The 24,782-nt window shown below is 50.1% G+C and overlaps 1 protein-coding gene across 3 annotated transcripts in view; it reads left to right on the top strand.

Moving 5' to 3' along the window:
- The window catches only part of B4GALT3 (beta-1,4-galactosyltransferase 3), a 397,975-nt gene that overhangs the window by 342,353 nt on the left and 30,840 nt on the right, over positions 1 to 24,782 (top strand). For all 3 annotated transcript variants that reach the window (XM_086945030.1, XM_086945028.1, XM_086945029.1), the window contains exon 4: positions 11,599 to 11,789. In XM_086945030.1, coding sequence (XP_086801156.1) covers positions 11,599 to 11,789 — 191 coding nt within the window. The remainder of the gene's footprint in view (positions 1 to 11,598; positions 11,790 to 24,782) is intronic.

Here is a 24,782-nt window from a genome sequence, read left to right as displayed (position 1 = left end):
GGGAGACTGCAGCGCTCATCCTCCTAGACCTCTCCACCGCCTTCGACACCGTCTGCCACCGCACACTACGCGCACGCATCCACGCCGCAGGGATCCTAGACAAGGCTCTGGAATCGACCACCTCCTTCCTCTCCGGCAGAACCCAGAGCGTTCGCCTCCCCCCGTTTTGTTCAGAATCCTCTGAGATCATCTGCGGCGTTCGCCACGGATCCTCCCTCAGCCCAACACTGTTCAACATTTACATGGACCCGCTTGCACACGTCGCCCGACAGCACGACCTTAACATAATCTCCTACGCCGACGACACTCAACTGATCCTCTCCCTCACAAAGGACCCCATCACCGCCAAAGCCAACCTCCATGAATGAATGAAGGCCGTCGCCGACTGGATGAAGATCAGCCGTCTGAAGCTGAACTCGGACAAGACGGAGGTCCTCATCCTCTGCTCCAACCAGTCAGCCTGGGACGACTCCTGGTGGCCAACGGCACTGGGGGTAGCCCCGACCCCCACCGACCACGCACGCAACCTGGGAATCATCCTCGACTCAACGCTCTCAAGGACCAAGCAATTCAATGCCGTCTCCTCCTCCTGCTTCAACACCCTCCGCATGCTCCGCAAGATCTACAGATGGATCCCGACAGATACAAGAAAGACGGCCACCCAGGCCCTCGTCAGCAGCAGACTCGACTACAGAAATGTCCTCTACACGGGAACCCCGATCAAGCTCATCAATCGACTACAACGCATCCAAAACGCCTCGGCATGACTGATCCTCGATGTACAACGACACAGCCACATCACCCCCCCACCTGAGAAACCTGCACTGGCTCCCCGTCAACAAGAGGATATCCTTTAAGCTCCTCATCCACGCACACAGGGCACTCTACAATACCGTCCCAGCCTACCTCAACAGACGGCTCTCCTTCTACACTCCCAAACGCCAGCTATGCTACGCTGACCTCCCACTCGCCACGTCCCGCGCATCCGAAGAACAACCACCGGCGGCAGATCCTTCTCCCACCTCGCCGCCAAGACATGGAACACCCTTCCAACTGAGCCTATGACAGACCCAAGACCTGCTGACCTTCAGGAGGACACTAAAGACCTGGCTGTTCGATCAGTAGCGGCCCCCACCTCCCCTCCCAGCGCCTTGAGACCCTCGCGGGTATGTAGTGCGCTTAACAAATGTTGATTGATTGATTGATTGACATTTTCATCGCCAGGTGCTCACTTCACTTCAACACGAGGGGGTGGAGCCCAGCTTTATTTGAGTCCTGCTGTAACCCCTCATGAGAGCTCAATCTGCCTGCTACTGTGGCGAGCTAGAGTGCCTGGTATGAGTCCACAGCCATCCTCTACTCAAAGGTACAGTTCGGCGCACCATGAGGGATGACAGTGCACTCCCTACGATCACCCATGTTCTTCATTAAGTGCTCCACACCAGCCCCTCGGTCATCTGGCCTGTCCTAGTGCCCTGGAATGCCCTGGCCTGTGTCCTCCAAGCACCGGTCCAGCAGCACATTGTCCGACGCTGGCTGCACTAAAATCGATGTGATTTGCAGAAGAAAAGAAAACCTGTTCAAACACCACTTTAGCTCATAAAACGATTCAACAAAGGGCAGCAAACCACGAGCTTTCAAAATTAACCCTCAAAGTGTGGCGGAAAAGACGGATTTTATCTAGGGCGCTGCGTGATCCTTCGAACCGCTGAAGTAACGCTTTCATGAGGCATGAAAAAAAAAGCAACATGCGTGGTGGAATGAGAATTTGCCTAGCCTTAGTGCTGGTAAGTTCCAATTCTATTAAGGACTCAGAGGCGAGGATTATGCCTTCTTTCTTCACATTTATTATTTTTCACAGCAGCAAGAAAGACCAAAAAACGACTTTTCCCATGAACACTTGGGAAACAGGAAAAACAAACATAAGTCCTTTGTCGGTCTTCACAACACTGACAGCTCCCATCATGCTCCACTGCTGCTTCCTCTTCCTTCGCGCGAAGCCCAAGTTCCGGCAAACTCACGCGTCTTGTTTGGGACCCTCATTCCCTGCAAAAGACCACACCGTCAAAACTGCTCTTCCCTGTCGCATAGCAAGCACCTTAAACATAGCAGTGCAAAGCAACAGAATCCATGAATGTAACTTCATAAACGCATTACTTACAGTACATACGGGGAGGGTCTGCTTCTTGGAAGCCATTGGGAGGGATAATCCTCGCCTCCGAGTCCTTAATAGAATTGGAACTTACCAGCACTAAGGCTAGGCAAATTCTCATTCTATGTCAGGACCGGAGGCTTCGGATTATGCCAGTTCAAAGCTTGTCGACCACCAGCCGAGCCACTTCTAAAACTGGCTTAAAGTAAAACCTCTTAAACGTGGAATCTGAGGACCAATCAGCCGCTCTCATCAGATCTTCTAGTCGCGCACCAAGTGCAAAAGCTTTGGAGGCCATAGCACCCCTTGCTGAATGCGCACCAAACTGTTTGGTGTCAATCCCCGCCTCCTGCATCACCCAACACACCCATCTGGCAATTGTTGGGGAAGAAACAGCCTTGTACGGTTTTCGTAGGGCAATAAGAAGCTGGCCTTCACCCGGTGGGCGAGTATCTTCGGTCAAAACTTCATAAGCACGGAGGCACTGCACAACACACAGCTTAGGGGAGCCTAGGAAAGCTGGGTATGAAATAACCTGTGTCAAGGTCTTAGTGCGCCTGCTCACTGTAAAAGTGACCCCGTCAGGGGAAAAAACTCTGGCCGTGATGTCAAGAGCCCGAACGTCCGAGACTCGCCTGCAAGACACCAGGCACAGCAACATCGCCAACTTAGCCGTGAGCTCTTTAAGGGAAAGAAACCTGTTCGCTTGCCAGGACAGAAATAAGTTCAACACTCTATTAACGTCCCACAGGACAGAGTAACGCAGCTCCGGTGGCAGCGAAAGGTGGATCCCTCTCAAAAGCCTGCACACCAGCGGATGTTCCCCAATAGGGGAACCCTGCACCGGATCATGGCCCGCCGAGATAGCAGAGCGGAAAGTATTATTGGAACGGTAGGCTAGACCCTCTTCCGCCAATCCGGCAAGGAAGTTAAGGACATGCACTACATCTGTCCCCACGGGATCAAAACCCCGTCGCACACACCAACAACGCCATCTTTGCCAGGCTGATCGATATCTCTTAGTCGTGCTGACCGCCCAGGCCTTAGAAAGCAGGTCCTCTTCCTTTCCAGAAAGGCCAGGGAGAGACCAGCGACGCCGGAGATCCTCCAAGCCATCAGCCTCAGAGAGCCGTCCTGAACTAGCCGGTGGGGAATCCCGTCCGGATTGAGAAGGATATGAGGAGAGTGGGGGGAGTAGGATTGGAGAATCCCAGGAAAGTTCCAGAAGAACTGGAAACCACACTTGAGATCTCCACCATGGCGTAATCATCACCACCTGCGCCGACTGGCGACGCAACAACGCTGACACACGCGTTATCATCGAGAACGGGGGAAACGCATACCCCTGTTCGCCCGACCAGTCCTGAAGAAAGGCATCCGTCGCCTCCGCAGACGGGTCCGGGCGCCAACTGAAATACCTGGGCAGCTGATGGTCCAGACGTGACGCAAACAGGTCCACTGAGAAGGGACCCCACCTGGCCATCAGCTGGGAGAACACTCGAGGATCCAGCTTCCATACGCCGGCATCCAATAGGTGACGAGAGTGCCAATCGGCCACCTCGTTCTGTCGAACTGGTAGATACTCCGCCGTGACGGACACCTGATGGTCCAGGCAAAAAATGCCAAAAGTCCTTTGCCAGGTCCGCCAATAACTTGGATCTGGTGCCACCTAGGTGATTGATATATCGGACCGCCGATACATTGTCCATCCGAAGGAGAACACAGGACTGCACTCTGTCCTTGGTCCAACACTGGACCGCGAAGGATCCCGCCAGCAACTCTAAGCAGTTGATGTGCATCGATTGCTCGAGGGTGGACCAAGCGCCCCCAGTGGAGAAATCTCCACATCTGGCTCCCCAACCCGAACGACTGGCGTCGGACTCTATCATGATATCTGGGGCGGGGCTGAAAATCGCACGACCATTCCAGGCCTCCATGTGTGACAGCCACCACTGCATCTCGTCCCTCACCTCCTCCGACAATGGATTCAGCTGAGAGTACGTGAGGCCTTTCCTGAGATGGAAAGCTTTCAGACGCTGCATGGCCCGATAATGAAGAGGGCCTGGGAAGATGGCCTGTATCGAAGACGATAGCAGGCCCACCAGCCGCGCAAGCTGGCGCAAGGAGATCATCGGCTTCGCCAGGGTCTGGCGCAACTCGTGCCTGATCTTCGCCATCTTCCTGGCAGGAAGACTCAAGGTGGAGGCCACCGAGTCGATGTTGAACCCGAGAAAAGTCACGCACTGGGAAGGAACCAAAAGGGACTTCTTCTCGTTGATGACGAAACCCAGACCTTGTAACAGGTCGATCGCAAATTGCAGCTGAGACTTCAGCCGTACCTGACACTGATCCATGAACAACATGTCGTCCAAATACACTATCAGTCTGATACCCCGCGCTCTCAAGGCCGGGCGCAACACCTTTGTGAAGCACCACGGGGCCGAGGAGAGCCCGAAAGGCAGCGTGGTGAATTCGTAAACATGACCGTCTCACCGGAACTGGAGGAAACGTCGTTGGGGAGGAAAGACCGGGACCGCCAAATAGGCGTCCTTCAAGTCTGGCCTGACCGTCCAGTCCGATGGACGCAGCACATCCCGCAGGAGGTGGATACCCTCCATCTTGAAATGGCGATACACCAGCCATTCGTTGAACTCCTTCAGATTGATGACCGGTCGATGGCCCCCGTTGACATTGTCGACCAAAAAGAGGTTGCTGAGGAAACCAACTGGATGTTCGCATGCGCAACAAATAGCCCCTTTGTGGAGGAGGGCGGCAACCTCTTCGCGCACCAAGTCTGCATCGCGCTGCGAAAAAGTAATGGGGCGTGGACGTTGAAGCTGACACGGACGGCCATGGAACTCCAGCTGGAAGCCCTGAACCGTCTGCAGCACCCAAGCATCGCTTGTAAGGGAAAACCACGCTGGGAGAAACTGCGCTAAGCGCCCCCCTACCCGCAAACTCGCAGAGGGTAACACACTCACCTCTTCCAGCACCTTGTTGCTGGCCTCTCTGGCCTCCGCAGCCACGGAATCTCTGTCCTCTTGTAGGATAGAAGTTGGTGAAGCGGGCGTTGCCCTGCGTCCGGAGCCTTGTCCTCTGTCTGCGCCGTTGCCCCGGCCGAACGAGCGGCCCCTGCCACGTCCGGCCTTGTCAAAAACACGAGGGGCAAAAACCTTTTTAATATTGGACTGAGCCCGGTCCAGGGAAGTAAACGTGGCAACAAATTTGCCGAGTTCCTTTATAAACGGGTCTCCGAACAGACCACCCTGCGCCACCGCGCCAGCCTCAGAGGAGGCGAGGTCACCCAACTTCGGGTCAATTTTAATCAACAGCGACCTCCTTCTCTCTGTAGAGAGAGCACAGTTAGCGTTGCCCAGGAAAATAATGGCGCGCTGCGCCCAATTGGACAGAACTTCTGGGGAGATGAGATCACCCGACACCTTGGCTTCCTCGGCCATGTCGAGGATCTTGGTCATTGGGCCAACCGCGTCCAACAGCTTGTCCTGGCAAGTACGCCAGGACCTATCTATACCTTTATGGGGGTCTTTGACAAATTTGGCCAGGAAAGTTGCCATCTTGGGGTCAATGTCGGGAGTCAAAGCCACTTTGCCCTCCAAGGAAGGGCGGGGGCACTCCGCCCTAAGGCGGCTACGAGCATCCTTGTCAACAGGTTTACGGAGATGGTTCGCCACATACTGGGCCACCTTGTCCCCAGGGACCCAGTCCGAAGACCTGGGGTGAACAAAGTCATCCGGGTCCAACATGTCTGAAGGACCCGCGGATGAGGAAGGCTGGGATGGAAGCCATGGCCTCGAAGAGCAGGCCTCTTCCTCTGAATCCGGAGAGTCATCATCTTGTTGTGGGTCCGGAGACATAGTACGTGGGGAAGGTGGGGGCACCTCCGCAGGGAGGGCGGGCACAGGTTGGGACCCTTCATGCGCCATAAACACGCTTTTAACCCTTGCGAACGCCGCCGGGTCAACCCCGTCTTTACAAACCCTCTTAGGGGGGGGTGGAGCCGGGGACGGATCGGAATCCTGGGCTGGGGCAGGCGTGGGAATAAGGGAGGCAATCTTTGCATATGCCTCATCTAACCTTGCAGAAAGTCGCTGCTCCAGGGGGATCATGGCCTGATCCACCGCCCTATAGATGTAATCATCCACCGCTTGATAGAAGTCCTCATCCCATGAGGAATAATTCTGAGGGTCTTCCTCATGGTACTGGCCTGACTCCCCCTGCATAGCGAGGTAAGTTGGGCTCAGCAGGACCGGAGGTACAGCCAGCCAATTCACAGCACCCTCACAGGTACTAAATGTGGCCTGGGAGCAAGCCCAGAAAATATATGGGGGCACAAGGCACACAATTTAGGGACAAGCCCTTGGGACGCTGCAGCCCTTCAAATTACAGGGCACCACCCGGCAAAGCGCCCCCGCGCCACACACCAGCGCTATTCCGACCCCTCAGGGTGTCACTCTCTCAAAAGCCATACAACCCTATGCAGGGCGTTCATGTGGGGTGAAAAGCCTAATTGCGACCCAAACGGGTGTCAACCGGGTGGCCAGGGGTAGCAGCTGTCACTTGTCGCCAAACGCGCGAAAAAACGCCGATTTTAAACGTTTTACAGCGCGATAACGAGCAAGGAGAAGCCTGCCCCCTAGCGGCGTGAGTAGCGCACCGCACTCCTAAGGGCCGAAAATCACGTCAGGAGCGCTAAAAGCGTCCCGCGATTTCGAGGGGAACCTGTGGGGTGTAAACACACAAGCGCTGAGCCAGGACACAAAACGAAATGAGCACAGTCCCCCAAAACCTCAGGAGAGATAAGGAAAAACACTTAACTTGCTGCTGAGCAGCGAAGAAAGAGGAAGAGGAAGCAGCAGTGGAGCATGATGGGAGCTGTCAGTGTTGTGAAGACCGACCAAGGACTTATGTTTGTTTTTCCTCTTTCCCAAGTGTTCATGGGAAAAGTAGTTTTTTGGTCTTTCTTGCTGCTGTGAAAAATAATAAATGTGAAGAAAGAAGGCATAATCCGAAGCCTCCGGTCCTGACATAGAATCAGCTGCTGTGCCGCAGTTAGAATGCTGACGGAGGCATGCCTACAGTCGACCGAACACCACCCCTCCAATGTTAAACAAGCACAATGTTTGTTTACCTAACAATAATGATAAACAAGCAAGGAGATTTGTCTTCTGTGCCGACTCAAAAAACGAGCTTTAGTGTTCTGAGCATAAACAAAAGTTAAACAAGCCTTGGCATAGCTAATAGGTCTTGCATTTGGGACCTTATACGTGTTTAGCCATGCAACAGTTGGCGTTGTTGCACCAAGGATATTCTGCTGCATAACTACATACTTAAATGGTCCGAAAAGCGAGACCTATTGGCTATGCCAATACTTGTTATTGAAAGAGATTGGGTCTGTTTCAAGATTGGAGTGATGGCCAGGCATGAGGGGGAAGGATAAGAGAGGTAGAGGAGATAGCCAGCTTCTCTGGGCCACAGCTACCATTAGTGCAGCAGGTGCAGTTGCATTGGAACCCAGGCCCACAACACCCCAATTACGGGGCCTCGTGTTTTTGTTGACCTTCTGTTTGATCTATTTTCATTTTTATGAATCTCACATTTAGTGTGGATTATGAAATACAGAAAAATACCCATGAAATTATCGCATAAGCTATGTCCTCTCCGTTCAGCCTTGCCCCTCCTGTTCCTCCTGTTTTCCACTTACATTTCTGGAGGGGGACCGACTTCAAAACATTTTGCTTAGGGGACTCAGAGCAAAAAAGTTTGAAGACCTCTGCAATAGAAAATCAATTCTAAAATGCATCTGTACAGAGGGAAAATGCAAAAGGAAAGTAACAGACTTTATCACTGCCCAAACGAACATCATTGTCAGAGGACCATTTGAAGAAAAACGTGGGTAGTAGGGAGCATTCCCTGTAAATTTTGCTTCAAGTTAATCAACGCATTCTTAGATTCAGGTAATCTCAACTTTTGACGTGTTCGGTTTGGCAAGCTACTTTATTAGGGTACTGGAATGGTTACTACACGGAGCAACCTTAGGGGCCCATTATGATGTCCGGTAGAATGCCCCCGCCAGGCTGACGGTGGCCAGCGCCGGCCTAGCGGGGGCAATCCGCCCGACATCATCTCCTGAATACCCCCCGCCATATTAGTATGGCGGGGGGACCTGGGCGGACGGAAAGACGTCCGCCGCTTTTCCGCCCCGGTCACCTTGCGGCCGGGGCGGAAAAGGAATAATATATTGGCGGTGTCTATCAGACACCGCCAGCCATATTATGATGGGCATTTAATATTGCCTTTCCACAGAAAGGCATGTGGTCTTCACTTTGGGGGCCCCATGCGGGCCCCCAAAGTGAAGGAGGGGTGGGGGGTGCACACGGGGGTACCTTTGGTATCCCCCTGCATTTGCATATACATTGCGGTAGGCACTGCGCGGTGCCTGCTGCATTGTGTATGCAAATGAATACATGCATTTACGGCATTGTGGCGGGCGGTGCAGAGAGCACCGCCCGCCACGATGTTATAAATACAGGATGCGGCCGCATCCTAATACCACTCACAGGACCCCCGCCCTTATGGCGGGCGATCCCGAGTCCCAGTAGGATGGCGGGCGGACTAAGTCCGCCCGTCATCATAATGACCCCCTTAGTCAATCCTGACAAAGTCAATTGGCAAACAGTGAACTTGAAGAGCCAAAGACTAAGGGGGGGGGGGGGGATCGCAACACTCGGTCTCTTGGACACCTCCTCAGATTATGAAACTAGCAACACACAATGGTTTGCAATCCTGACAAAGTCAATAGGCAAACAGTGAACTGGAAGAGCCAAAGACTAAGGGGGGGTAGATCGCAACACTCGGTCTCTTTGACACCTCCTGAGATGTAATGCACATCATGCATGACGGGGCACAAACTCGAATTTCACCCCAGTTCCTCCAAGCCTTACCTGCCGTTGAAGGTGTATGGGGAGAATCTGTGTTCTACTGGTCCACTGTAGTGATAGTCCGCCATGCGCAGACTCACCTCGTGCTGCGAGATGGACAGCATTGTCTAAGTCAACTTACACTGTACTCCGGGGCTGCAAACGTGCTGTTCACAAACTCTTGAACACTGCGCTGGATCCACCGCTTAACCTGCTGCTGAGGGCTGCTGGTGTTGTCAAGATGGCGTGCAAGCGGAAGTGGATATCAGGCTCTGCTTCCTTTCGAAACCGAAAGATACCTGCAATTATCACTGCTTCAACAAGCGTTAACAACTAACTGCCAGGAGGAGATAACATTAAACTTTCATATAAACATAGCATAATACAATTATATCAGTCATTTTTGATCCTTTTTAAGAGGCATGCCTATTTTGTATTCATGAAGATATACTCTTTCTGACGTACAATATTTACTTTACTGCTCGTATTTAAAATTGTGCATCTGTCTAACAGTTCATTATTGCGAAGATCAGGCAAAGTACAACAACTGTCCCGCAACCAAATCCCAAACGCTATTGTTCCAAAATGGTGAGAGCAGGAACTCGTTAGTTACCTACTACCTGTGCGTTTGTTTCACCATATGCTATTGAGTAGGGCAAAACAATGAGAACAAGGCCCCCATTCAGCAGTGGCAAAGTAAAAGCCGACTATTTGCACCTGAACAGACATCCAAATAATGGTTTAACCAATATATGTTCAACCGCCCCGCCTCCCAACAAATTGGTGGTCGACATCAAAACCCCAAAAAATGGGAAAACAATGAAATGTGCTTTTATTTACCTGAAAAGAAATCCACATTTAAAAAAGTCACAAAGTGTGTTATTAAATCGGCAGTAGTGCCGAAAGATTAACCGATGATAAAACCAAAATATGGGTATGTAATAGTCTTAAAAACACGACTGCAGAGCTTTCAAAAAGGAAAGACGAATTATATGAAAAAACAAGGATTGGCCGGGCAGCAGTAAAAGTAATGCCGCGTGGCTGTGAAAGCGAAAGTGATCGCGATCACTCTGAAAGCGAAAGTGATCGCGATCGCCATGACGCACTAAATCACGCCAGGGTTGCGGGCACAGTAGCGCGCGCTTTTGTGCGCGTGACAGTAAGCTGGTGGCCGCGTTGGTAGCACTTTTAAAAGCAGCTACTAAATGTCTCGGCTAGAGCAGCGCATGCACTGGATCAGGTGAGATCTAAAAAGAGTGCGCCACAAGTAGGAAATGACCTGAAGCAAAGTGACCCATGTAACAGGGCCAGTCGCCATAGGTGTGAAAAACATGCCCAAAGGAGGGACAAAAGACACCAATCGACTATACAAAAGAAAGGCACTTGAAAAGGCACCAAAAGGAACCAATCTAAAGTGGCGGGCGTGGCCAACCCATTCAGATGGAAACTGTATCGCTCGCAGAGCGCATGTGCCTCTGTATCTAGACTCGACCTGTGTTATCCACTTAAGAAGGTTTGATGCAGCTGTAACCACCTCAAAGCTGCCCTGTGACACATCTGTGACTTCTTTTGTTGCTGTGGTATTTTTTTCCATTTTCTAGATTTCTTTTTATGAGTACATTATACATCATTTCTGTATTTCAGCATGCAGGCATGCTTGTATAACACGTACTTCAGTAAATATTGTAGTAATACGAACCAAAAAAAACTACATCAATGAAGAGTAAGGAATAATACGATGCAAATCATTATTATTTGACATGGAAAAATATCTAATAAAATAACCTAATATCGCCTCTCGCATTCTTAAACGAGATGATCATAAACATGTCCAAAAACATCTCTTCTGACTAACCTGATTACAATGAAAGATCAGTTGGCTTCCCAATTTGAAATAGAAGGTCAAAGGTTTTTCTGACTATACTTTCTTTGTAAAATACTGTGATGAAGATGCTGTAACATAACTCATGTTCTTTCCTGCAGCACAGACCCTTCCCCCATGACATTTCACTTTCCAGGCCCTTTAAGCTCTTTATGAACAGTTTTTACCCACGAACCAAAGCACTGGCAGCGGTTGTGGAGTTCTGAACCTTTTCAATGGAAAGCATCTCCTTTTTGCTTCAGTATCACAAAAGGCTGCTCAGAGCAACATCCATAACTGAGGTCACATTGTGGGTGTTATATGTGAACATGTGCGACCCTACACCCGCTGGTGGTCCTTGATTGTGTGTTTTGAAAACCCTTCAGAAAACGGTGCAAGCTGATGTGGAAATGATGGGTGGGAGATTGTTTCTTTTGTGCCGCATATTTCAGGAGATGCTTTCTTGTCACCTTTTTTAATTATCATAGTTTTTTGGGGGATATTTCTTGAATGTTCACTCTCATATGATCAAGTGTTACAGTCTGTGCTTATATTTCTACATTATTAGATATATTTAAGACGAGTGTGGTGCTTGAAGGTTGTCCTGAATAGTTTAACTTGTTATGCTTTATGGGGTGTATTCGCAGGCAGGGAACGGCACCTTCAACCGCGCAAAGCTCCTAAATGTGGGGGTGAAGGAGGCGATGAAGGATGAGGATTGGGACTGCCTTTTCCTACATGATGTGGACCTGATCCCAGAGAATGACCACAATCTCTACATCTGTGACCCTTGGAGCCCCAAGCATGCTTCTATAGCCATGAACAAATTCGGCTACAGGTGAGAATACTCAGCCCACATGGAGCCAAACCCCACTCGGCTGTTCTGAGCTTTCCTGGTTTTATCAGTTTTATACCTTGTCTTTACACCTACCTTCATTCCAATGTGAACTGACAGTCTCTTCTGAAACCCTATCACTGAGGGGCTTATTTACAAGAAACTGACGCATCCCTGTGTTAAAGCACTGATGCCCTAGTTTCCTTGTGCCTGCGAGAGCAACCCTTTCGCCACCATGGATGTGCTGTATTTAGAATACGGCGCACCATGACGCTAGGATTGACAGATGCATCAGATATCCTGATGTATCTATCGACGCCAAACCCACCCATTTCTGGAATTGTTTCGTAAGCCTGACACAACTCCAGCAATGCATGGGGGAGACCTATTCTTTTTGCACTGTCACTCCTTACGCCTGCAGGCATAAGGTTTTGACGCAGTGGCGTCCTAGAAGTGGTGCAGTGAAATCTTGTAGATTTCTATGCGTTACTTCTACGAGGCTTTCTGGTGTGGGAACGGCTACCCTGCATACATTATTCCTGACGTAGGTATAATATGGCGCAGGGGTTTACAATGTGACACATTTGCGTAGATGCATCACTTTGTAACTAGGGCACAACCTGGCACATTGTTTACCCCACCGCTGCATCACAAAAAGTGACTCAACGGTGGGGCAAACGTGTTGCAGGAGGCTTTTAAATAAGCTCCAGAATGTTTTTCAGATTTCACTGTTTTGGTCCTTTTTGATAACTACAGTGGCTTAAACTATACTCTCGTCCATTAATCTCTTTCAGAACAATTTGCAAAATTAAAACTTTTCTCCTGGACGAGATGCTCCTTTTATGCAAAGTTCGAGGGGTGTGGGAACTTTTTTGTTCCTAAAGCTGGCCATTGCAATATTTCAGATTTTAATAGTGTCTACTAGAGTAACTTTTGTAAGTTGAAATATTTCGTGACTCCTAACAATCTGTGCTTTTCTCTCTGATGCTTTTTTCAACAAACAAAATGCCTCGGACACCATAAATCATACTACCATTTTTTGTGACACAGAAGTCCCTTTTATTGTGCTTATATATATATATATATATATATATATATATATATATATATATATATATATATATATATATATATTTTTTTTTTCCTTAGTATACTTTTTATCGTTTAGGTATTCCTTCACCTGGTACATAACAAAATCTCTTCAATATTCTGAATAGACTTAAATGTATACAAAAACCACGTAAAACAATACATTACTCAGTAGACAAGCTATTGTTTGTTAAACAACAGTACACATAGATGCATTCCAACATTTCGAAATTCTTATACATTACATCATTTGTCTTTTACTTCATGCATAAAACATATTTCATGCTGTCATTAGTGTGAAAAATAAACACTGTGTATTTTCCCAAAGTTCATGATGTCCTACTGGTATCTATCGTGCTGGAACTAGGTCCAATTTAGTCCTCTGCACCTTTCTAATCTGTTGGTCCTTTTTAATGGTCAGAGATCTTTTGGAGGATTATAGAGTGAGTTCGTATTAGTCCAACTCTACCAACTGAGGAAATCAAAATCTCTATGATGCAGCCCTTTAGATGTAAAGACAACAGTTATGGATGAATACAATTTAATTTAATTTACAAACTGTTGCACAGGATGGACTCCTGAAGTAAATGCAAAGCAGAAGTCTGGCATTTTAGAGTAGCTGACACTCTTCAGAGAAATCCCATTAATAATTCTTAAGTGATCAGAATCAGGAAGGTTTCCTGGATTCTCTCCTTTGTGTTCCATTTGTAGCTCCGCTTATTTTTTGTGACTCTGCATATCTTTTGTGACAGTGTCTTTTGCTAAATGTAGACCATCTTTCCTCTCTGTGACATTTTTGTTCTTGTGGTCCAGTATTCTGTTTCAGGCATCTCTAGAGCATGTTAAAAAGGTCTAGTGGTCAGTCAACCAGGTGAGACCTGTCATTGACAGGCTTTCTTGAAGGCCAACTAGGTCATGTGATCTGAATAGGATGCATATGTCACCTCCCAAGTAGTCCAATTCAAAACTTGGTAGAATGCACACTAAAATGTGGCTTGCGTCTATGATGAACGTGTGCTACTCTAAATCAAACTCCGTCCACATGTGTAAGTTAATCATGAATGCTGGACCCTCATCAGATTTCTCACCAAACTTTCCAAAATTCAACGAGCGCCTATCCAGGCTTTACCCTTAGACACATGCAGATTCATAATTCCACATAATCCGACGTAGCGATTTAAGTCCCAATGCATTTCGGCCATGTAATGCCCTTTATCAGGGATAAGTGTATTGGGAAAACCAACATGAGAGCCACGTGTTGGGGGGCTTGGCTTGGAAGCCGATGGGACAGGCTGCGTGAGCACTGAGCTCCGCGCCCGATACCCGAATTCATCCTGATTGCGGAGTCTCTCCGACCCCCCTGGCAGTGCCGAGTGTGCTGGGGGCGACCTGGAGCTAAACGGCGATGTGATTTGCCTGTGGCTGGGCACAAAACGAGCGCTGAAGCTGCTCAACTGAGCCGGGAGCTGGCCGCCGGACGACACAAGATGGCTCCGAGCCAGTTCGTCTACCCCGGGCCCTGGAGTCGGCGTTGACTGCCGAGATCGGAGGTGGAGTGCCGCTGCGGGGGAGGCGCTGAAGGCTGGAGTGCGGAGCCCTGAGGGCGGCTTGTGCCACTGCGGCGGTGCCGCTCTGAGGAGGGATGATCCCGCCTGCGGCGAGCTGGTAGCGAGGGCACTGTGGGCACTGGAGGACCGCATCCACAGGCTCGATCCTCCGGGGTTGCGGAGGGTGCCGAGGAGCTCCGGAGCTGTGCGGGAGGCGCAGCGTGCTTTGAGGAGCGAGCAGCGCCGTCCCCGAACTGAGCAAGGGCAGAGACGTGGGCGCTGGACCCTGCCGGCGGGGCTGTGGGCAGGAGATCGGCAGATGCCGGGGCTCGCTCCCCTTGACCCCCCCGCGCACCTGTGAGGGTCGAGGACCGGGGGCCTGATTGGTCTGTGGGGCCCTGGTGGGCAGTGGCGTTGCCTGTGACGACTGTGGAGTGGGCCCCGGGACTACACAGACTGTGTGGCAGTAATCAAGATGGCGGCGCCCTCCCTTTAAAGGGCCTCTGGGCGGCGGTGGAGGCGGCGACCTGGTGGTGCATTGCTGGGCGCCTTGCACCCTGGAATGAGGACGTATAGGTGCGGCTGCTGTATCTGGGTGCTGCGGGAGCGGTTGGATGGACTTGAGGGCCGCAGACTGAGTGCCGCTGAATGGTGACGGGCGGCGGACCTCTGCTTGTTCCCCTGTGCAGGATTGCGGTGAATCGGGGCGTCCCTACCTGGGGGTGCACTGGAGGAGCTTCGTGAGGGTGGCGGCGGATTAGGGGGACTGAGGCCCTGAATGTGGGGGGGACCCTGCACAACTACACGTAGCCCCGCCTGGACATCCCACTAGGAACGGGGCTTTCCTTGGAAGCGCTCCTGATCACCACTGAGTACCGCTCTGGGCTGGGGGGAGCGTGGACTGCGGACCCTGATTGCTGTTGCCCACTCGGGCTGATATGGATATTGCGGTGAAGCGGCCGTGCCTGTTGGCCATGTGGTGTGAGGTGGGTTATCCAGGACTACGCAGAGTGAAGGGGGACATCTACCAGAGTCCCCGGACCTGGGCGCTGACCCTAGGAATAGTTTGGAGGGAATCGAGGGGCTCCGCGACACAGTATCAGAGTGCTCTGACGATTGCAGCCATGGGCAAGCCCCGGGAGAGGAAGGAGGAAGATCCGCCGTCCTCTGACGCCGAATCCCCACCTCAGGAGAATAGGGATGAGCAGGATTTGCCACAAGCTCCGGGGCTCCAACTCCAACTGGATAAAATTCTGGCACATTGCGAACTCTCGAGTCGCCCTCCAGCAGGACATTGCGCAGGTGGCGACGGGACTGGGCTTGCTGCGAGCTGACCACTCAAAACTGTCTGATCGGGTGAAACAAGCCGAAAATAAGCTTCAGGAGATTGAGCCTGCCCAGACCACGCTGTCTGCGACGATGGTGGATGTCCTGGATCGTCTAACTGTGCTGGAACGGCGGGCGGAAGACGCGGAAGGCAGGAATAGGCAGAACAACATTTGGGGGGGAGGGGTGCCGGAAAATATTGAAGGGTCGGACATGGTGAGCTACCTGGAAACTTGGCTTAAAACGGTGGAGGCCCCTGAGGGGCTGTCGAGCTTCTACACCTTGGAATGGGCACATCGTGTCCCTGCTAGGCCTCCACAGCAGGGGCGCCCTCCGCGGCCGGTGGTGGCGCGGCTCTTACATTTAAGGGACCATGATTTGCTCCTTCGGAGGGCCCGTAGTGATGGCCTCTTCCAGGTTGACAACAGCAGTGTTACTCTCTTCCCAGATTTTTCGCTAGACACTCAGCGGCGCCGCATGTCCTTCCAGCTGTTAAGAAAGAATTGTGTGCAGAAGGGATTCAGTATTCTTTGTTCTTCCCGGCCAAGTTGCGCATCGTGCTGGATGGAAAGACCTGCTTTCATGACACGCCGGAGGAAGCATGGGATTGGCTGGAGTCTTACAGGGCTGGCAAGGATGGCCAGGAAGTGGAGGCACGGGAGTTGGCCGGTGATTCTCAGCCTCGCAGATCGCAACGGCTGCGACTCAGACGGCGGGGGCTACGGAAACCATCGACCTCACAGACGGCGATGGAGCGCAGGGGAGTACTGGATGTAGTGACAGCGATCTCCGGAGAACTGCTAAGGACCTCACCCACGACTTCGGAACTTGGAAGCGACAAGGGCCCCTCGGAGGCAGAGTCCTCTGCATCGGACGATGCACGTTTACCGCTGGTTACTCCTGGAACGTCGGATGGACTGCTGGATGAGTAGACTTTGTGCTATTTCTGGGGTTGGAAGTTCTAATATGGCTGAATGTACTGTGATGATTGTCTTTGATGGGGGTCTTAGTGGTTCACTGGATGCGCGGAAGGCTGGGAGTTTGGGTTGGGTTTGATTAGGGTGGGGGAGTAGACAATGTTGGCGCGGGGCTCCGGGGGGCTCTGGTGGCGTATTACATTTCTGGGGGACTTTGGGGCGGGCAATGGTTGCGATTCTAGTTTATCGTAGGTTGTTCCTTAGGCTCCATCCAACCCCCACCGGATGGTACTAGTTAGTTTGCCTTAGCTTAGCCGAGGCATGTAGTTGGGGTAGTTTGGATGGGATTCACTATGTTGGTGCCTGTTCTTGGGGGAGAGGGTGATGTAGTGGGTGGGGTGGGAATGTTTGGGGACAGGATTGGTTTGTTTGGGGGACATTGCCTGCTGGCACGATTAATCGAGAATGTGGAGCTATTGAGTGTTGTGCATTTGTATAGTGGGCCCACTACCTGGCAACCTGGGGGGGGGGGACTGTTTTGTGTGGTTTTTGCATCCATGTTATGGGTCCATTACCTGATGTGAAATGCGGGACCTGGAATGTTCGGGGATTGCACTCCATGCAGCGTAGATACAAAGTTCACTCCTATTTGGCGTGTAGGGGCGTGCAGGTGGCTTTCCTACAGGAGACTCATTTGACCAAGACAGAGGGGCTAGCGCTGCAGCGTAGATGGCGGCGTCAGCTTTATTACACCACTTACTCAGCCTTTGCGCGGGGGGTTTTGATTTGGATTAGGGCGGGGTCCCCTTTCAGATGATTGATCAATTGATAGATCCCACTGGCCTCTATGTTGCGGTTAGAGGCCGTCTTTATGGGCGGGAGGTGACCCTCTGTAGTGTCTATGCTCCTAATGTAGAACAGGTGTCCTTCCTGGAGACTTTATCGTCTGTCCTCGCGAATTATTTTACGACACCAGTGTTGATGGGGGAGACTTTAACTCAGTTATCGATGTAACCATGGACCGATCCCATCCTCCGCTACGTATGGCTCCGATTAATAGGCTAGCCAAGGTTCCGGCTCAGTGGCAGGATAACTGGGGATTCATCGATATTTGGCGAGCGCAGCACCCGGTTGATAGAGATTACTCGTATTTCTCGGCCTTGCATGACCTGCATGCGCGGTTGGACGCAATTTTTTGTAGTACCGGCCTAGTATCACTGGCGGTTGGCAGGGAGTACTTATCGCGTACCATATCGGATCATAATCCGTTGTTCGTGAGTTTCTGTTGGGTGGCGGAGCGTCCTAGGGTCCCGACCTGGAGATTGCGTCCGGAGATGTTGGAGGATCAGGCCTTTTGCGCAGAGTTGGGGGATGGGGTGGAGCACTACTTTGCGGAGAATGCGGGCTCCGCCACGATGACGGCCCTGTAATGGGATGCCTTCAAAGTGGTGGTTCGAGGGATCTGTATTGCCAAGTGGGTGGGAGAAAGGAAGCTGCTACTGCTGGAAGTTGAGGCGGGCGAACTGGCCCTACGAGAAGCAGAGAGAGCTCATTCCATTGGCTCTGGGACGCGCAATGCGGTTCAATCCCGAAAGGAGGCGGTAGCAGTGGTAGTAGAGCGCTTACGGTGCTTCGATCATAGAGCTTACTTGGCCCGTACGCATGCGGAACGGGATAAGGTGGGCACATTACTGGCTTGGCTGGCTGACCCCGCTCCTAGATGCGTACCTATCTTGGCGTTAATCTCATCCTCGGGACGCTTGGAATACACGCAACATCACATTAATGACCGATTTCGATCTTTTTATGCAAGTCTTTACACCAGCCAATTACAGACTGGTGATGTAGATACTCAGGCGTTTTTGGAAGGCCTGGAGCTGCCTGCAATTGGAGAGGAGGAAGCGGAGGTCCTTGGTCAGGATATTACATTGGCTGAAATTAGTTGCGCCATTAAGCAATTGGCACGCAACAAAACACCGGGTAGCGATGGCTTGCCTATCGAATTCTATATAACGTATATTGACCTCCTGGCTCCCAGATTATTGGCGATGTACAAGGAGGCTAGACAAAAGGGGATACTGCCGGCCTCTACTAGAGAGGCTATTATTGTTCCTTTCCTTAAGCCGGGGAAGCCCCCGACTGACCCAGCTGCATACAGGCCTCTATCTATGCTCACCACAGACTATAAAATACTGAGCCGAGTGTTGGCCACTAGACTCCTTCCCTTTATGACGAGATTGGTGCATTCTGATCAAGCCGGCTTTATCCCGACTCGAAATACTGCCAGCAGCATACGTCGGTTGATAGGACTATTGGATGGAGACTGTGGGGTGGAAGGGCAGGCGATGGTCCTTTCGGTTGATATTGCTAAGGTGTTCGACAGCCTGGAATGGCCATATCTGTTCTCAGTCATGGCAGCCTTTGGACTTGGGGCCGGTTATGTCCGCTGGACTGAAATTTTGTATTCGTCGGCGACCGCTAGGGTTCGAGTTGGTAGAGTTGTTTCCTCCTCTTATCCTGTGGGGCGGGGCACTAGACAGGGCTGCCCGCTCTCCCTGCTGTTGTTTGCCCTCGCGGTAGAGCCATTGGCTGCGCGTGCTAGGATCGGAGGGGCGTACCGCGGCTTGCGACTTAACAACCAAGCGCACTATATCTCGCTTTATGCGGATGACCTATTAATGTTTCTGGGAGATGCGGGGGAGGCCCTGGAAGGGGCGCGCTCCCTCCTCGATTGTTTTGGGGACATCTCGGACTGCTGGTTAACTGGGCGAAGACGTGCGTGTTCCCGGTGTCCAGAACGTGTCCAGAACATGGGTCCCGCCCACACTACCGCCTGATCTGGCGTGGGAGCCTAGGTGCCTCCCTTATTTGGGAACGAATGTGTATCATGTTCAGGAGGATCTCCTTGAAGGTAACATCGGTAGAGCGTTGAGAGGCCTCGGGGGTAGCATGCGATTCTGGAGGACCCTGCCACTGTCCGTGGCAGGTCATGTGGCGTTGCTAAAGATGGTGCCACTTCCTCGATTCTTATACTTCGTCCGGACACTACCGATACGGATACCAGTTGCTCTTTTTCGACAACCCCGTTCCGCGGTGGGTAGCTTTATCTGGGGTGCAGGAAGGCGCAGGGTGGCGTTGGATACTTTGATGCGGCCGAGAGCTGAGGGGGGCCTTGGTGTCCCGGATTTTGAATTGTACTACTTGGCTGCACAATTCCAATTTCTTACCCAGGCGGTGGCGTTGGAGTTTCGGGGGCCGGAAAGGGTGTCTGCACCGGAGGTACCGCAGCATGTTTTGTCCTTTGTGGTCCTGCAACAGCACCTGCGGACTACCGATTTATCGATGGTGGAGGGGACCCTACGGCATTGTTGGAAACGGTTCCACAATAGAATTGGGGTGCAGCACCCATACGCTCCCGAGATACCTCTGGGTATGTGTACGGCATTGCCGCATGGTGGGGATTGGCCCGCTCTTGCGGAATGGGAGGAGCTGGGCCTACAGGTGGTGGGTGACCTGAATGCAGATGGCGAGCTGTTAACCTATAGCACGTTGCAGGAGACCTTTGGTCTCCCGCGCGGCCATTTCCTGATGTACGCGGCACTGATCACCGCCATACAGAGGCATTGGGGTGCTGGCCTCTCAGAACCGCCAACAAGCGGAGCGTGTCAATACGTAGTGATGGCAGCGGGCACGTATAAGGCGGTTACTTGCCTATATAAACGTATGCTGGGAGAGGGGCTTAATCCGTTACAAAAGCTATGGGAGCAATGGGCGACGGACTTAGATAAAGCAATACCCGACACGGCCTGGTCGCAGATAATTAAAAGAGCATGGAAGAGTACCAGGAATGCTAGGTTCCAGCTGATCCAATTTTTCATATTACATAGGGCATACCTTACGCCAGTTAAAATTAATCAGCATTTCCGGATCGACACCGCGCTATGCCCCCGGTGCAGACTGCAGGGCGTGAACTTGAGCCTATGCTGTGGGACTGTCCGCAGTTGAGCACATATTGGGAGGAGATAGCCGATTTACTTTGCAGAGTAACTGGGCGACAGATTACTATGGATAAGGGAGCTTGCCTGTTACACTGGTTTCCACACACTAGCAAAAATAAGATATCTAGCAAGTTTGTAGACCTAGGATTCCTTCTGGCTAAGAGGGAAATTACTTCTCACTGGAAGGCAGCGGTTGGCCCTAGCTACGTTAGATGGAAGGCGGCACTGCTTATGTGGGCGGGCAGCGAGAGTTCGGTTCGATTGCAACAGGCTCATAGGTCCCATAGCGATAGGGGCGCTGGAGGCGGCGCAGGCGTGGGAGGCTTTGGTGATAGAGCTCCGGACAGCAGATTTAGACACTGACTCGGACTCCGGCGCGCCGACGGAGGATGAACACCAATAGGTGACTTCCTTTGGCCTTGGGGAGATTAGCATGGGAGATGACTCCCGACTTCCATGGTAGTCGCGGTATTTACTAATATTATTGGTGCGACAGCCTGCACACACCCTGCACACTAGGGTAGCCTTTTATTAACACTCACTCTTTCAGATAGTAGTGCCAGCGGCAGGGGTGAGGGTTAGGGGTAGTTAGACAAGGAGGGTAGACCTGCCTGTGGTGCTGAATAATGACCTAGAGCCCATACTTTCATACGTGATGGAATGCTGAACAAGGGAGCTTGCCACTGCAGCGGCAGTCCTAGAACAGGGGTATTGCGACCTTGACTAAGACTTTGATATTTGCCTTTTTAGGTTGCTGGGTCACTGTCGATGTTTATTCTATTATTGAATGTCGGACTCTTTGTACTGATGATGGTCCTACCTCATGTCTGTATTTTTGAAATAATAAAAAGATTTTTTTTAAAAATGAGAGCCACGTGTTACCATTTTAACTTTAAAAACAATTATTTATCTATATCACGTGGTATGAAACTATCATGTGACACAACTTACAAAAAAGTTCGTTTCACTAGGTGGTTGGATTTGAGCATGCACGTATGGTTTGGAGTGTGTGTTGCATGCACCAAGTGGAGGTATGTTTTGTTCAGGGGGTGAAATCTAATTTAAGTGGGTGGTTGTTAACAGAGGTGGTAGCACTCGAGTATGTATGAGCACTAAGTGGAGGTACGGTATTGGAAATGGGTTTATTTCATTGTATTCAGAGATTTTTTGTTTGCATGGAGTTGAGATTCACAACACATTTCAGGTGCAGGTTGGCTATATTATAGTTGGGCGATTTAGGGGGCATGAAGCAGATGACAGTTTTTGAGCACAGACTGTATACATGGACATGTTGTTTGAGTCGAGTCAAATGTTTTTTTATGGGGAGCATGATCAGCAGAATGGGAATATTTATCATAGCACTGTGTATTCAGATTAGTTTAACTATCATGATATAGTAGTTGGTTGACATGTAGATACATCATTTCTTTAAGTTAAGATGGTAACACGTGGCTCTCATGTTGGTTTTCCCAATACAGTTACCCCTGACAAAGGGCATTTCATGCCCAAAATGCATTGGGACTTACATCTCTACATTGGATTATTAGGAATTAGGAATCTCCATGTGTCTAAAAGTAAAGCCTGGAGGAATACAAGGAGATAGTCAGAGAGGTTTTAAACTGCTGGCGCTCCACAGGAGGGACAGACTCAAACTGCACAGCCTAAAACAAATATAGCCAGAAAATAGAAAGTAAGCAAATGTGAGTTACAAAACGCAAAGCCAATGGTGAGCGGTGGGAAGAATGTTTTCTCAGGGAAGCTTTCAGAATGTCCCTAATATGTCTTTGCAACCAGACAGCTGTTCTGTCAGGTACGCTTTGACCTACAAAAGGTGTTTGTGTACTGCCACTCAACCTAAATAACGTGGGCTTGGACAAGCAATACCGGACACTTGAGACAAGACCCCACACCCAGAACGGCTGTAGGACCGTCTCCTGCTTTCATGGGCTGATGGATGCTTGGCTGGTCCAGTCCCAAAAGCAGCAGCACCTCTCGGATTCCTGAAGGCACATACACACTTTAATCCTACAAAGACATAGTTCTGCTGGTTCTGTTATTGTCAGCCCTTTAAACCTTGGAATATGTCAGACGTTTCGCTTCCCGATCTACTTGGAAAACCTATAGCTTTTTAGTCAATATATTTTAATTAAAAATTAGTTTGCCTCCATGTTTTTAAATACCCCTGGATATGGTGAGTCTTGCTCTCTGCTTTCACCTGGGGAATTATGGGCCTGGTATTGAAAGGTTTGCTGGGGCTTATTTGAGTGTCGAGTCCTGCCCTAACAAGGACCATTGATGGAAAGAGGATTGTGCAGTACAAGATATGGGTCAACCTGGGAATGAAGTATTCCTTATTAAGAATTGCTAATTAACAAAACGACTATTCAATAAGGAACGCAAAGCCCTAAAAGGAGAGTGCGGCCATGTCACTTAAAGTTGTAGGCAACTTAATCTGTGTTTCTATCACTTACCATCCCTTCTCATATTACTTCAGCTAATGTGACATGAGAAGGGGTCTCTAGATTTGATAAATAATAAACAAATTTAGAGCTGCCCTTCCTGCAGGTTTTTTGGGAGCTCGGTCGGACTAACAATTTTGAAATATAATAATATTTTAGCAAACTTTAATTATTTAACCACCACTGATTAGATTCTCTTGGTGGCAATTGGTAAACCCCTCTTTCGTTCCTTGGTACCCATTATAACATTGAGTGATGGTAAGGACTGCATTCTCACCTTTATTTTTGTGCTAAGTGTTCACCTATGCTCATTGTCACCATCACACCTTTGTAGCAACTTCAACCCAGAGGTATTCTGGTGGTCAAGACCCTGCTTGTATACAGAACCGAATGCCAGAATCAAAATCAGTTTTCATTGGTCTCTCCTACAATAAATTGGTTTCAGGACTTGGCGATTATATTTTTACAATTAAACAACAGGAAAGAGAGGGAAGATACTGGAGCCACTCTTGGTCCCCCTAAACAATCTCAAATAAACAACAAAAGAGTACAACCAACAAAAGAAGAGCCAGCAAGAGAAGTCACTCCTGTTTTTTAAAAGAACCCTCACTCACCAACCTGGTTGGTGACATGCTTCATCATTGGGTTCCCACCAGAGAGGCTGAGTGCCTCCCTGGTGTGCTACGACGCCTGACTACAGCGGAGTGGGTTTATTTGTGATGTGAGTGTACAAAAGGTGAGTGGAAAGCCAAGCACCCATATGGCACCTGCATACTATGCAGGTGCCATTGGGGTGCATGGCTTTGAAGGACATGTGACTACAAGCCACCGCCCCCCACCAGGACCTATGCTGTAAGGTTACTATAAACTTAAAACCCAATGATAAAGCATGTCACCAACCAGGTTGGTGAGTGAGGGTTCTTTTAAAAAACAAGAGTGACTTCTCTTGCCGGCTCTTCTTTTGTTGGCTGCACTCTTTTGTTTGTTTATTTGATTATATTTTTACTACAGTCCATCATTAGCAGCTGCACTCTGCTTAGCATTAAGCGTATATCCTGCACAGGGTCCCCAGCAGTGATTGTAGTCAGTGGTGATCCAGGCGGATGAACATGGCCATTGTGTAATCTTCTTTTAAGAATTTCAAATCTGAGCATTCACAAACTGTGAATTTGTGACCTTGTGTGTACAGAAGTCCCGAGTGCAGTGCAGGGAACCTCTCAAATAGCATTGGTAGACATTGTAAATGTTCATCACAGAAATTCCATGAGGCTTGTTTTTGGTGACTAGTGTGGTTGCCAGATGCCATCTGGACATGCTAAGGTTCTTCCTTAAACAGGAGGACTTGCAGGTGAAATGCGGCTTTTACCTCAGAGAACATATTGGATAAGAAAGTAGACTTAACTGTGTGTGGATTGTCAAACCCTTAATTTTAGGCTAGTTTGGTTGGTGCATTGTCCTTTTTCCTAAAAAGCTGTGGGCTCGGCACTGGATAAGCGGGTAGCAAACGTATGTATATTCATATGTTGGTAACTAATCCTAATTGTGAGCTTCGGTCGAACTTTGTGAGCCAGTGGTGTAATGGCTAAACGAGATTCCATTGAAGCATTTGTCGCCGATGTTGATGCTGTTTGAACATACCTTAAATGGATGACATTGCTGA

This window comes from Lissotriton vulgaris, chromosome 12 (assembly GCF_964263255.1).
Source record: "Lissotriton vulgaris chromosome 12, aLisVul1.2, whole genome shotgun sequence".
Lineage (NCBI taxonomy): Eukaryota > Metazoa > Chordata > Amphibia > Caudata > Salamandridae > Lissotriton > Lissotriton vulgaris.
The sequence above is the reverse complement of the archived record's forward strand: the minus strand, read 5'-3'. Positions and strand labels throughout refer to the sequence as shown.